We start from the raw sequence: 14,395 nt of genomic DNA on the forward strand, positions 1-14,395 counted from the left end.
ATAGTGCAAAATACGACGATAAAACATTAACAGTGTTAAAGAAAATACCATCTGGACCTCCGACAGTGAGCTGATACTGAGTACGTACATCGTAACTCCCACCTCTACAGGGGGGCCTGTAAGCGAAAAATGAATGATTTAACAGTTGAAACGCAGACCGCCATTGGCAACAACTAATTAATTGGTTCAAAAATTACACAGGCCAACAGATATTTTGGTGCCTGCGATTTTTCAGCTATTTCTTGTGAATTTTCAGGTACAGATTGCAAATAGCCGTCAGATTTTCTCTATCAGATCAATTTTTGAGATCTATTGCCAGTTTTGTTGCCTCTGTTCATTTTCAAAGGTTTTTCAAAACTAGTGCACTGTTTTGAACTGTCAATCAACCTGTATATAAAAAACTAAACCTGATAGAAAAAATCTGGTGGCGATTTTGAGATCAGCACGTTTAGTTGATGGATTTCCAGCACCAAACACTTTTCTACATTTTATTGGCCTGTGTTATGTATAACCATAGAAAAAAGTGAACTTCAAATCTTGACACGAACGTTTGCAATTAATATTTTTTTTCAGTGGTTGCGATTCCATAACGATTGACAGTTTTTGAACATTGCTTGGTATATAGGATCATCCAACTCAACGGTGTTTCAAGGTGTGGTCTTTTAGAACCATAAACATACGTCCTCTCCCTAATAATACCTATGTCTGTTGATATCAAAATGATAGGTGCAATCCCTAAAGGTCAAACTCTAAAAAGACCAGTATTATCTACCTAAGATCACTTTCGCGTTGTCTATCTCTTTATCTTGGACGTTTCATCAGCGTTGAACCTGTCTAGCAAGGAAATATAAACCTTTATACGAATTGCAATAGACAGAATAGGATGAAAGAGTATATTCATTCGGTTGGGTTCAGTTATCTATTAGATTTGCTTATTTTTTTGTAGGGAACTTTTTCGTGATACAAACGATGTAATCATGGAATTGATGATACAGAATATAATATTGCAATTTCTTTTCAACAGAGCTTTCGAACAAGCTGCTGTTCCCAATATATTGATATTATAAATTATAAAGGTCAAATTAGACTACTTGATGGAAGCTATTCAAAATAACTATCAAATAAAAAATCAAATAGTGAAGGTTTTGGCACAATGACTCATTTGGCCATTATAATTTTCAATTTTTAATGATAATTTCTTGATTAGAATCAACATCAACCAAAAGAAACTCTCTAAAATTGTTATTTCAATTCTGAATGTTGATTTGTTCACTTAATTCACAGAAGAGTAAAAGAGAAGATTCATAAATATCTTTTGGGATTGCTATATTTGTATATCCGTACCAGAAAAACAGTCTCTTATTCTTATTCCCAAAAAAAAAGTATATCAAAAAGATACATATGGTATTTTTGAAAATTCAGTTTTGTTAGTTTTTGTTCAGTGTAGTACAAGATGTATGATAGTGTATGCGAGGGGTTAGCTTAATTAAGTAACAAAAAGCTCACCCTTTTTCGATTCTTTCACCGTATGGACCTCAATTCACATTCTTTTTTCATTCGAGACATCCATATGAAGAAATCGCTTGCTTTATGCTTCTTTTATGACCACATGTTTACTTTTACTTCTCCCCTATCGACACTGAGAACGTAGGGGATTTCAGGTGTCTTTTGAATAAGTAAAAAAGGTAGGTCTCAGGTGAATAGTTGTTCCTTGAATAAAATCTGGCTATAAACACATGATACCCCCAAACTTATGATTAATTCATAGATTGTTTTCACTGTGGATACTTCACTTTTATTTAGCATGGTAAAGGTGGATGTAAGGAAGATGCATATTGGAGAAGTTAGAGTAGTGAAAAATGAAGAAGTGTAGGATATGCGAGTTTGTAATGCATTTGAATAGAGTTATAAATATATAATTGGACATTTTAACGATCAGCAAAATTGAAAAATTTTTAAAAATTTTTAAGATATTTAATGTTCATATTTTTCATTTGAAGTATATTCCATAAAGATGTCAACACCTAAGAATGTTCAAAGTGATCTCTACAAAGTGATTTAAGTTAAAAAAATTTTCGGAGATTTGAAGAGAAATAAGTTTATTTTTCGACTGGAATTGATATATGATTTTCTAGAAATAGCATTGAATGGAATAACTAAGAGAGTTCCTCTTCCTAACGAAAGGAATAGAGTAGCGTAGGTATATTGAGATATGGAAACAAGATGCGAGAAGTATCGACCCAAAGTCGGTTCAAGGGTGCACACAGCAAATAATAGGGGTTTTAGTTTGAATTCGGTAGACGAACGCAACATATGGTTGTTTTCTCATGTAGTCATCGATACTAGGGGTCGTTCAGGCAACTTTTCAATTCCAAAAATCACTGTGGAATTCAGAAAAAGTTTTATTGCCTTATTGTGAAATATGCGACACAAGATTTCAAATACCACTGTTCAGAGTTGGATTTAAAAACAACATGAATATTATTTTCTCCACAAAATATGGCTCAACTTATTTCGAATTTGATCAGAATATCACTTGATATATAATAATAATACTGCAAAACCTAGTTTCGTTAGCATTTTGACTTGAATATCGTTCCAACACTTTTTTTTTCAGTGATTTAATTTTAATTGATTCAGAATGACAATGAGTTTGAAATTTTTTCAGTTACCGATTTCAACAGTTGATTACCAATACCCTATATTTCAGATTCTCAAACAACAATATCCTTTTCTATAATGAATAATAAATAAATGAAACTAACTTAGGTAATTTCTCCCGTAACATCCACTAAACTCAACGAGAGAAAACGTATCAAAAGGGAAGAAAGCAAAAAGGCAGGATATAAATTTTCTGAATGTCCTTTTCCACAGGCAAGTGTGATACCTTAAACTGAATTATTCATGGTGCATCTTCATACAGATATTTATAGTTGCATGCGGTTCTGCACCAAAAGGTTCTTCTGCAAGAAGTCCCGAGAATTTTCTCGAATGATGAATGATATCTATCAAACTTTTATGGATTGCATTTAATGAGCTTTTAATTCTCTCCGGCAGTCAGTTTTATGATGCTACTGCGATCAGATCGTAAGGCCACGTTGTCACGATATAATTTAGTATCCGTTATTGGGTTGAGGTTAGTGGAAGGAACTGATGAATATTTACTTTTTAATGATTCATTTTGGTTTAAATCATAGGGATATTCATTCATCGGAAATGCATTATATGGTAATAAAGCCTTCATTCCTTTGAGTTCATAAAAATACAAAATCGAGTATCATTGAATCGAAGGAACGGAAAATAGGTTAACCGTAAGACAGAAGCCTTACTCTTGGAAGGAAATGTATCTCTAACAGTTTTTTGGTATTGTGGTAGCACTACCCTAAGAATGAAACGATTATACATATTAGAAAAAAAATATTAAAATTTTATGTACGATCATCTAATAAGTTATTATTGAAAAATTAGATTCACTGTGAACTGATAGTTATCAGTGGTAATAACCATGACACTCAATAAATATCAAGCCGAGGCCACTTTTTTTATTAGTATCCAGCTTCAAAAATGCGTACCAAAAACTTGTTTGAAATATTGAAGAGAAGAAATATGTTATAGAGAATTACAAATAATTATCTAGTCATCCACAGGCAAATCTAAATTATTATAAAGACCTAGTTAGTAGTTGAGTAATGAATTGATTATAAGTTTGGTTATTATTTACCCAATCTGTAGTAACAATTAATAAAGATTCGATAAAGTGGTTTAATCATCACAAAAAAGAAGGAGTACAAGAAACACCATGTACCTCGAAAATGAAGCGTTTGCGGGTCCATGTTTATAAAGGGTGTTTTTTTTTAGAGCTATAGAACTTTTAATTGCAATAAAACAACGATGGATTATTCCATTGACATGAATTTTATTTATCCGCAAGATAATCTTGTGGCATTACATTTTAAATATGATTTCTGGCATATGACTGCCATGGCTGGCACGAATGTAGTCCAATCTGGACGTCCAATTTTCGATGACTTTTTCCAACATTTGTGGCCGTATATCGGCAATAACACGGCGAATGTTGTCTACCAAATGCTCAAGGGTTTGTGGCTTATCTGCATAGACCAATGACTTTACATAGCCCCACAGAAAGTAGTGTAGCGGTGTTAAACCACAAGATCTTGGAGGCAGATTCACAGGTCCAAAACGTGAAATTAGGCGGTCACCAAACGTATCCTTCAATAAATCGATTGTGGCATGAGCTATGTGACATGTTGCGCCGTCTTGTTGGAACCACAACTCCTGGACATCATGGTTGTTCAATTCAGAAATGAAAAAGTTAGTAATCATGGCTCTTTACCGATCACCATTGACTGTAACGTTCTGGCCATCATCGTTTTTGAAGAAGTACGGACCAATGATTCCACCAGCCCATAAAGCGCACCAAACAGTCAGTTTTTTTGGATGTAACGGTGTTTCGACATACACTTGAGGATAAGCTTCACAAAATAAAATGGACGTAGTGCGCGATACCTATTCCGCACAGAACCATTATTTTCGAAATAAAATTGCACTATTTACAAGCGTTGTTCAGGCTTGAGTCTATTCATGATGAATTGCCAAACCAAACTGAGAATAAATTACTTGACAGCTGTTAAATCGGTCGCCATCTTGAACAGTAATGCCAACTTAAGATTATATACCTCGAAAAAAAAACACCCGTTAGGACCTTTTTTTCTTGAAATTATTCAAGGTATTTCTCATTTTTCTTTGTACCTCCAATTTAGGAACGCCATGTATAGTATTATTCTAACATTTTCGTGATTATCATGTGTAACTGTTCAGTGTTGCCAAGTTATCATTCAAATATTATGTTAGTTGTGAATTGATTGTCATCAACGAAGGTTATATGTTATATACTTTTAAGTATAACCTTTGAAAGTATTACCAAATGGTACTCTTCAGTGCTGTTAAGTTGTTATGGAATATAAGGTTCATTCTGAACCAATTGCTGTCAATGATAAAAAAAAAATTACAGATATTTCATCCCCAACAAATACCAATCCTGACTACAAAGACTTGAGATGATGGCTAAAGCGTATCCTCCACTGCACCTCTTCTATTTACTTTTCGTACGTTACTATGATCTGAAACATTCCTTCAAGCTGACGATATCGAGTCTCAGCGCTGTGTGCGTACAATATAAAATCGCTGAAAAAATAACGGACCAGCCGATTCTTTCACGGCACGACGCGATGACCTCATATTCCAACTAGGTTGAAATATTTAAATACGTCACAAAATATGGATCGAGTTGGCCTAACATTCACCTCCATCGGCCTGTGCCGTCAAGCCGACCCCCACCTGGCAACTTGAGGTGAATACAACACAGTGCGGCCGACCTTGGGGGTTGCCGGTTCACAACCACCACCGCCGTCGTCTCCACCCCCGCATTGATTTACTGCAACCGGCATTTCATTCTGCACGAATCGAATGTGCTTTTCGATTTTTCACTCGCCTGAGTCATGTATACGCAGCTTGTAAATTAGGCCCGAGGAGTGGAACTGTTTTCTATGCGGAAAACGGTCTCTGGAGGTAACAATTTGCGCATAAATCGACGGGAGGCGAAATAAGCAACCTTTTGAACAGTAGGTATAGGTGCCCTTAATTGCTGGCCGGGGAGTGTCCTGAATTTAAAAGTTCAACAGATGAATCAGATATGATGACATTCTGCGGGGTCTGTTTGGATTCGAGCGTGGCTTTTAGAGTTCATTAACTCCAACTTGATTGGGCTATGGTCTAGGGATGTTTTAGTTTCGATGGGAATGTGATTGTTTGTTATATTTGACCTTTAGGTATTCGTAATGGTAATGTTAATGGCCCTTGCAGATATACCTACTTCTATGTCAGAAAATTCGAGAGAGGTTTAGCGTCAAGAGCTTTTGAGTGCTCACCACTCATTCGCCTATTACGCCCTTGGAGATTCAGGAACCATACCTATACCTAAAAGATCAGGCACCTGAATGTATGAAACATGGTTACCAGTTAATTTCAAATGTTAGTATTGTTTATAGTAGATCTTTATGCCTTCAATAAGAAGAACTGATCAGAAGATACTGGTCAACGTTGGTTCCTAAGCTATAGGGTGTTCGAAGTAGGCATAGTGATAAAATCTAAGAATGTAATATCATCACAACTTTTGAACCACGAAACATATTTGTATAAATTTTTCGCTATTCCTCGTTGAAGTTTTTTGATTTTTTAGGGCTATTTATTGTCTCTACTTATCGTTATATAATTAGGCGGAAGATGTAACTACTACAGCTGTTTTGCACAAACCATCTTTTATAATAATAATAATAATAATAATAGTATTTATTTCCAGGATTGTATCTACAATTACAAAATGAAAACAAGTCACAAATTCTTTACAAATGAAACTACTATACCTATGCTATATGTACATGACAAAAGTCTATAAATTCAAGTATTGAATATGGTTCACATTTTATTAACATTGCTAATAATTCTCTTTTGAAGAGTTTCAATTCCTTAATGGCTCTCATTCTTTTAGGTAGATGATTGAAGAGTCTCATACTCATATAAAAATTGTTACGCTCCGTACTCGTTAGTTTGTGAATAGGTAGTAGATAATCAATCATTCTCCTGGTATTATTCACATTTCTAAAATTCTGAAAATAAGAATTGTTCTTGAACAAAAATAATAAAATTTTATAGATATATAGACCAGGTGCAGTTAGTATATTATATCTTCTGAATATACCCCGACATGATTCCCTGTATTTCATGTGAAACATTATCCTCATAGCCATCTTCTGAGCGATGAACACGCGTTCAGCCTGGGTGCTCCCACCCCAGAAAATGATTCCATATGCCATAATCGATTGAAAATTTGCAAAATAAACAATCCTCAAGGTGTCTATATCTATTCTATTTCTAATGGCTCTTAGTGTATATATGATCGTATGCAGTCTCTTCGTCACTGATTCACAATGCAACCCCCAACCAAGATTGCTCTCAATAAATACACCTAATAATTTAGTACAAGATCTTACTTGAACTATTCCATTGTCAAAAGTGATACTCTCCGGAAATGTTAGATTTGGGCGATTAGTTGAAAATATTAAAACATTAGTTTTAGTCCCATTGAGAACTAAACCATTTTCGATACACCATTTTTCAATTACTGTCATTGATGTTTTCAAAGTGTTCATGACATCTCCAATAGTCTGGCCTGATATTAAAACATTAGCGTCATCAGCATATAAATATGTTTCTATATGTTCTTCTCTAGGTGATAGATGTTCAATTGTTAAATTATGTTGTGGTGAAGTCTCAGTTGAATAGGTAGTAGATGGAGAAATTATAAGTTGATCTTGAGAAACTAGAACTTTCTGGAAAATTTCGGGTAAGTCGTTGATATACACTACGAATAAGATGGGACCCACTATGGTTCCTTGTGGCACTCCCTTGTGTATAGTTCTTTCAGATGATAGAATTCGAGTTCCTTCGTGGTCCAAAAAAGTGATTTGCTTCCTGTTGCTGAGGTAACTCTCAAAGAGTTTGAGTGGAATGCCTCTTATGCCGTATATTTTCAGTTTCTCCAGCAAAATCTCGTGATCGACAGAGTCGAAAGCTCTCGAAAAGTCCACGAAGAGCCCCGCAGGTACTCGACCTTCCTCAAGAAGAAAAGTTATCTTTCGTATGAATTCAAACAAAGCGGTTTCAGTGCTCTTGGTCTTGGTGAAACCATGCTGACTCCCCGATAAAACCTTGAATTTTCTGAAGAAGTCTACAAGGCGGTTAGAGAGAAGCTTTTCAAATATTTTGGCAAATGAGGTAACCAAACTAATTGGTCTGTAATTTGAAAGATTGTCCATATCACCCTTTTTATGACATGGTTTAACAATGGTCCGTTTAAGAGCATCTGGAAAAACGCCTGACTTTAATACACAATTCATTATAAAACAAACTGGTTTTATTATAAGTGAAATGTGTCGTTTTATTACACTTATTGGGACTTCATCATATCCACAGGATGTTTTATTTTTCATCACTCTAACTATATCTCGCAGCTCTGGCTCCAAAACTTCGAAAAGATAGAATGAGTTGGATAAAGGAGTTTTAGAATTAGAAACCCTATCAGTGACATGAGAACTGCTGGAATCTGGATATACAGTGATTGGTGGTGTTATGAAAAAATCATTAAATTGATCTGCCAACTGGGACATTTTGGCACTACTATCAGTATATCCACTAGGAAGTTTATTCTCGGCTGATTTATTCTTATGATTTATATCCTTGATGACATTCCACACTACTTTTGATTTATTTGGAGCATTATTTATGATAGATGAATAAAAACTTTTTTTATTAAAACTCAGAGCCTCATCGTATCGGCGTTTACAATTTTTATATGCATTTAAAAACTCTGAATTTTGTCTGGATACGAGAAACAACAAATCCAACTCATTCTTCAATGACTGAACTTCGGGTGTTATTTCAGCTTTTTTAGGTCTCATTGTATTTATAGATTTAATAGGAAAAGCCAATTTGAAAATCTCAAGAAATGTGTCTGAAAAGAAGTTCCACATTTCATCTATATGTTCATCAGGAATGTCATAAAGTCTAGACCAGTTGACATCAAAAAGAAGATCCGCGAAAATATGATGATTTTCTTCCTTAAATACTCTTACATTTTTTTTGCTAGTGAGCTTTCTCGAGCAGGTATCAATTTGAAAGGTGAATTTCTGGCCGGAGTGGTCGGACAGATGTTCCTCAATTATTGTGGTAACCCCTTCAACGTTTGTTATGATGTTGTCTAAACAAGTTGAACTGTTTAAGGTTTTTCTAGTGGGTTCCGTAGTTGAAAATTTTAGATTGAAAGATTCAATAATTGCATGAAACATCTTTGACTCATTTGAAATTGTCAATAAATCTATATTAAAATCGCCAGCAATAATGAATTTATATGCTTTGCATTTATCAAGTAAAATCATGAGTTTTTCAAAAAATATTTCGATATTGCTTAGAGGTAAAGTATTAGGACGATAAATACAAATAATTAAGTACTTGTCCGAACCAATTACCACCTGACTTGCGCAACATTCGAACGATCCATTTACATTCAGATTTTTAAAGTCTATTCTATCTGTGCATTGCATACCCTGTTTGAAAAATATGGCGCATCCACCATGTCGACCCTTCTCTCGGCAGTACATAGATGTCAGGGCATAACCATGTGGTATGTACATCATAAGTTCTTCTTCACTCTTCCAGTGCTCGGTTACGCATAAAATGTTTATTCCATGTATAGATAAGGTTGTCTCAAGTCCTAAAAACGAAGTCCCTATGGATTGAATGTTATAATTGAGTAGACTAAATGATTTACTATGATTAACTTTGGCCGTTACTTCACCATTGCATCTGAGATTGGATCCTTCCGAAAAAAATTCCTGAAGTTGAACTCTCTCAAGACTACTCCACTAGGCCATGATGCCGGCTTTGACAATTCCAAATATAATGTGTCCGAGGGTACACCAACACTAAAGGCAGAATTATTGCCTCTGGTGGGAAGTTTCCTTACTTCGAAATTCTCCTGATTTTTTTTTTTTTATTTTTATTAGTCGTTTATAATTTCGCTGTCGTGAACCAAAATCCATGTTATTTTATATCATATAACATTTTCAGGACTTCAGCGTAGAAGATTCTATTTATGGTAAAAAACTAGATTCGTTGTTAGAAATCGAAATTTTTGACCAATTTGTGAAGAAAGTATATATTCATATTGTTCGGAGGAAGCCTATTGGCGTTAACTCCTTTGTTTTTGTTTTTACTGAGTTCACTCATTGATTATTGTATTCGAACATCAGTTCCAACGTAGAATTAATCATAAACTGAAACCTACTACGTTTAAATAAAATCTCAGAATTACAGCAAGACACAAAAGTTTCAAAAGGTTCTTTTAAATAAAACCGTATGATATTGTACAGTAATGAATATATCTCATCTGCATGCCTGCCAGTGTCAGTAGAACGGAGGTTTCCATATGAAGTGTAGAATTTATGGAGGTTATATAATACCTAATGGGTCTAGATTTCAGTAGGAAGATCACATCTTTCATATCCCAGTATAGTACTGTTAGAATTGTATTTTTCAATATTGGATTGAATTTCTTATGTGAGTAAAGTTAAGGTTGACAAGTATTACATTATCGAATATTTGGGTGAACCGCAATACTTGATTAGTATTCTCCCATTCATAAAGAACAGATTGAAATAATAGTTATTTATAATACAAGTGCAGAAGGCATTGATATCCTTCCACGAGTTCGAAATGCAAAAACGAGTTTTTGAATGAACGAGTGGTAGAATGAGCCTTCTGTACGAATATTATACATTATTTTCTCTAATTCATTGCATTCTTATTGAAATTAATGAAATATTTCCATAAATATCATTTAGTGATTTTTGGCTTGAAAATTGTTGGTTGGCAGAACTGATTTCTTTAAGGCAAATTGATGAATTGGCAGATAAAGCCGTGGCGGAAAGTTCGGAGTATCAACATATAATAATAAAATATAACCATGAAAACTGTGCGTTTCTGATATATTCTCGCACGATTTTGTTCTACAAGATGTGGAAGAATGAACGGAGTAACCACAGAATTAGAGAAATAATATTCTCTCATTTCAACCATCAACTTTCAGTGGTCTCACTGATTTTATTCGATGAAAGCAACTGTAAATACCAGAAAGTAGGTAAGTATTAGCTTAATCCATTTTTCAAAAAAGAAGCTGATACCAAAGTGATGATTCCATCAGTGCTTCCAAGATGAAATACCGTAATCCCCTGAGAGAGGGCACATCATGAAAATTGGTTGAGAACTCCTCTCAGCTAGAATATAATGCTGATCCTTCAATTCAGCTCGAAGGAAAAAACCATTTAAGTTATATTTTTTCAACGATCATAAACGATGTATACATTTAGCTGAAATTTTATTGTCAAAACTGGTCATTATTTGTTCTATGAAGCATCTTCTATTAAAATAGGTTCGCAAGTTGAAGTCTCATCCCTTTGTTCAACCCACGTTACATTTCATCGAAGATTCATCGATTCCCAATCTCATTAACAAAGTAATATACATCTTCGAAGAAAAATTGAAGCTCCTTTATTGTTTGCATCGAATTTACTAGGCACTCAAAGTCAGAATTGTTTGAGAATCTCTGCTTCAGACGGAGGGTGTAGCAATTAAGTTGTTCGAGCACTAATAGAAAGAGTGGAGATCGAAGACGTGATTTCTCTGCTTGATGAATCGACAGCTCTAGTGGATTACTTATCAAGTAGTCTGGATCTGCCGATAACAATTATTGTGTTAAGAGGAAAATAGTATGCTCGGAATTTATTAACCTTCATTTCGAAGAAGCTTCATCGCTGTTTGAACTGATTCAATAAACGATCTTTCGATTCTCTCTTTGATAGACTGAGGAGAATGAATTTATATACCGAGGTTCATTATTCTAGGTTTGGGTTGTGCATCGAACAGAAATTGATTTGAAGAAACATCAATTCCTATATTTTCTTGATTATCGGTGTGCCACAGGGTTCGGTTCTACACCCGTTTTTATTCTTATTATATTACAGTTCAGGGTATAAGACTCACTCTATGCATTCTTTAACACCCTATCTTATTTGTGCCACGTTTTCTCCTCTTGGTTTTCAATTCAATATCATTAATGTATACTTTCTAAAACTCTAGGGAGTTATTGGGGTCATAGAATAGGAATAATTGCCTAGATATAATACGTCCTCAAACCCTCAGGAGAGTTTCAAATATATATTATAATATTGAATTTGTTGGGACATAAACTATACGTCTTCAATATGAAATTAAAATAATTGTGATCAAAATGAATATTCATAACTGTGGAGAAACTGTTAGGTGCGGCGAAAGCCACCCAAAAATAGCCAAATAATTTCGTAATGAGAATACACAGGGGTTGATGACCAATATTTAAAGTATCGCACAGACCTTGAACTGATTTCAACTCGCTAATCACGTGGGCTGCATTGCGTGAATTCGTTTTTCGTCAAAATGACTGTTCCGATGTCTTGAGAATATTCACGATATCGAGATTGATGTAATAAAACGGAAACTTAAAGCGTTTGTTCGAGTTTTAGTGGTACCGAACACGAATGATGTTAACTTCGTTATTTCAGAGGAGAGAATATTTGAAGAGGGCTATTCACAGTCTGAACCAATTTAGTAGACTATGTATTTGCATTATCGACTCACATTTAGCTGTCTATTGCTGGATTCTTCAGTAATTTGGATCCAGCAGCAATGACTTATTATCTATCGTAAATTTTTTTTCAAATTAGATTTGAGTAAGTGGAATAAAGATTATATGCACAGGGGTAGTTGCTTATTTTTAGAACCTATGACAGATGAAATGATTTTCCAGTAAGAATGATAAAATTTGAAATGGTTATAATGGCAACACTGTGTATTATTTTTTGTTGTTTCTTATGTCAAAAGACGTCCACGAAGAAATAGGATATTTTTCAGTTTTTATGTGCCAATAAATCGATTCATTTCTTTATTCTTCATAATTATCACAATTGGGACATCATTGTGCCAAAATTGTGCAAAAATTGAGTAAACTGTTAATTAATTGAATAATAACTAAAGTGACATGAAGACAGACGTACGTTTTGAATTTACGTATTTTTTTAAGACAATTTTTCTCATCAATGCCGTATAGTTCAAAACACTGAATTTATCATCTTAAAACTTGTATATTTATTTTCACAGAAATCGTAGTGTTTTTCTAGTACGAATTGACAAAGAAATGAATTATAGGGTATAGGTATACGTATACCTCCTCCCTTACTCTTTTGTGAATAAGATATACAAATCAATATTTACAATTGATTATAAAATTAATTGGGTCTACTTGATGAGGGTAATTCAATATAAATATAGAAAAAATTACAACACTGTGTCCTTTTTCCTGCATCGGAAAAGGAAAAAGGACAAAATCGAACCTTCCAAGGATGCAGCCAGTATTTTTATATGCTTTTTCGTGTTTTATCATGAAAGCGATGAATAAATTGTGTAATTTTGTTTTCATAATATTGCTCCTGCTTTCAGATCAGCGATTTCATTCTTGATATACCTTTCAAACCAGGTAACTATGTGAAATATTCTCTTCAAATCTTCAAATTGTATTTGTTACAGGATTATTCAATAAATTGAGAGAGGACATGATTTTTGGCTGATTTTAGGTATGAGAATTTGAAAAAAAAATTCAAATTATCAATTATTCTTCACGAGGCGTTGTTCTTTCCATCTTGCAATCACATCCAAAATAACATTATATTTCAAAAAAATAATGTTATAAACTTCATATTCCTCAAATAAACTGCAAAACTAATGAACAATAAACCAACAAAATCCATCGTTTGACCTAAAGTAAACATGAGCAACAAATCAAATAGTAGCTCCAAGGTCGGACAGTCCGCCGGAAACCAGCTGTCACAAAGTGGTTCCGGCAATAATCCACCTCAAGTTGACAACTCACTTTGGTTCATATTTCCACGCTTCACCTCGTACCAGCGCCATCTATCTATCTGCGGCAACCGGACAATTACATTTCCGAATTTATTAAAACGCTTGGCAGTAATGAAATGTCAAAGTTACGAACCAAATCCCGTACCGCTACGGTTTTCAGAGTGTACCCAGATTTATTATGCAAGTAAATACAGAGCTCACCGAATACGGAACAATCTAGTGTGCAATGCGCGCATTGCGACTGTCTTCATTAGTGAGAAAATTAACGTGAATATTAAGCTCTTCTAGTTCAGCCTATCAACTTTTAATTGAACGAAAAAACCTGGTGCTGTAAGGGCATCCTCGAGATAGAGGTTCATTTTCAGAATTGCGAACATATACGATGTGAAATGTTGTTTTTTCCATAACCATCACGGACTGTAGAACTTTCCAGGAGTCCAAACGTTGTAGTTATGAGTTGTGAAGGATAATCTGGTAGAAATTAACTTGGCTGAAATATTTAATTGCTGCTGTTTCTCGTTTGGAGTATTCGATGAGGACTGTCTCATTTTAGACGAGACTGGGGTTTTAAAAGAACTCTATAGGGGATGTACTTGACCTTGGGTGGCGTTTTGAAGGGCGAATAGGGATTCAACGTTGATGTTTTTATTTCTGGAGATGTACCTACTAATGACTGAATCCATTAAGAAATTGTTTGTTAGATGCGAATTGGGGCTGTTTGAGTTTCCTTGTTGATGTCAAAAGCATTTATTATTGATCAACTAAAAGTCATTAGTACATTAGTTATTATTTATTTCATAGACTCGAG

The 14,395-nt window shown here is 34.4% G+C and overlaps 1 protein-coding gene across 3 annotated transcripts in view; it reads right to left on the reverse strand.

Annotated features, from left to right (window-relative positions):
* Positions 1-14,395, reverse strand: part of LOC123674864 (gamma-aminobutyric acid receptor subunit beta-like) — a 56,834-nt gene that overhangs the window by 30,091 nt on the left and 12,348 nt on the right. For 2 of the 3 annotated variants that reach the window (XM_045609984.1, XM_045609982.1), the window contains exon 3: positions 49-116. The exons of the other annotated variant lie outside the window; for it this stretch is intronic. In XM_045609984.1, the coding sequence (XP_045465940.1) occupies positions 49-116 (68 nt within the window). The remainder of the gene's footprint in view (positions 1-48; positions 117-14,395) is intronic. 3 annotated transcript variants of the gene reach the window in all.

The sequence above is a fragment of the Harmonia axyridis genome, chromosome 3, assembly GCF_914767665.1.
Source record: "Harmonia axyridis chromosome 3, icHarAxyr1.1, whole genome shotgun sequence".
Taxonomy (NCBI): domain Eukaryota; kingdom Metazoa; phylum Arthropoda; class Insecta; order Coleoptera; family Coccinellidae; genus Harmonia; species Harmonia axyridis.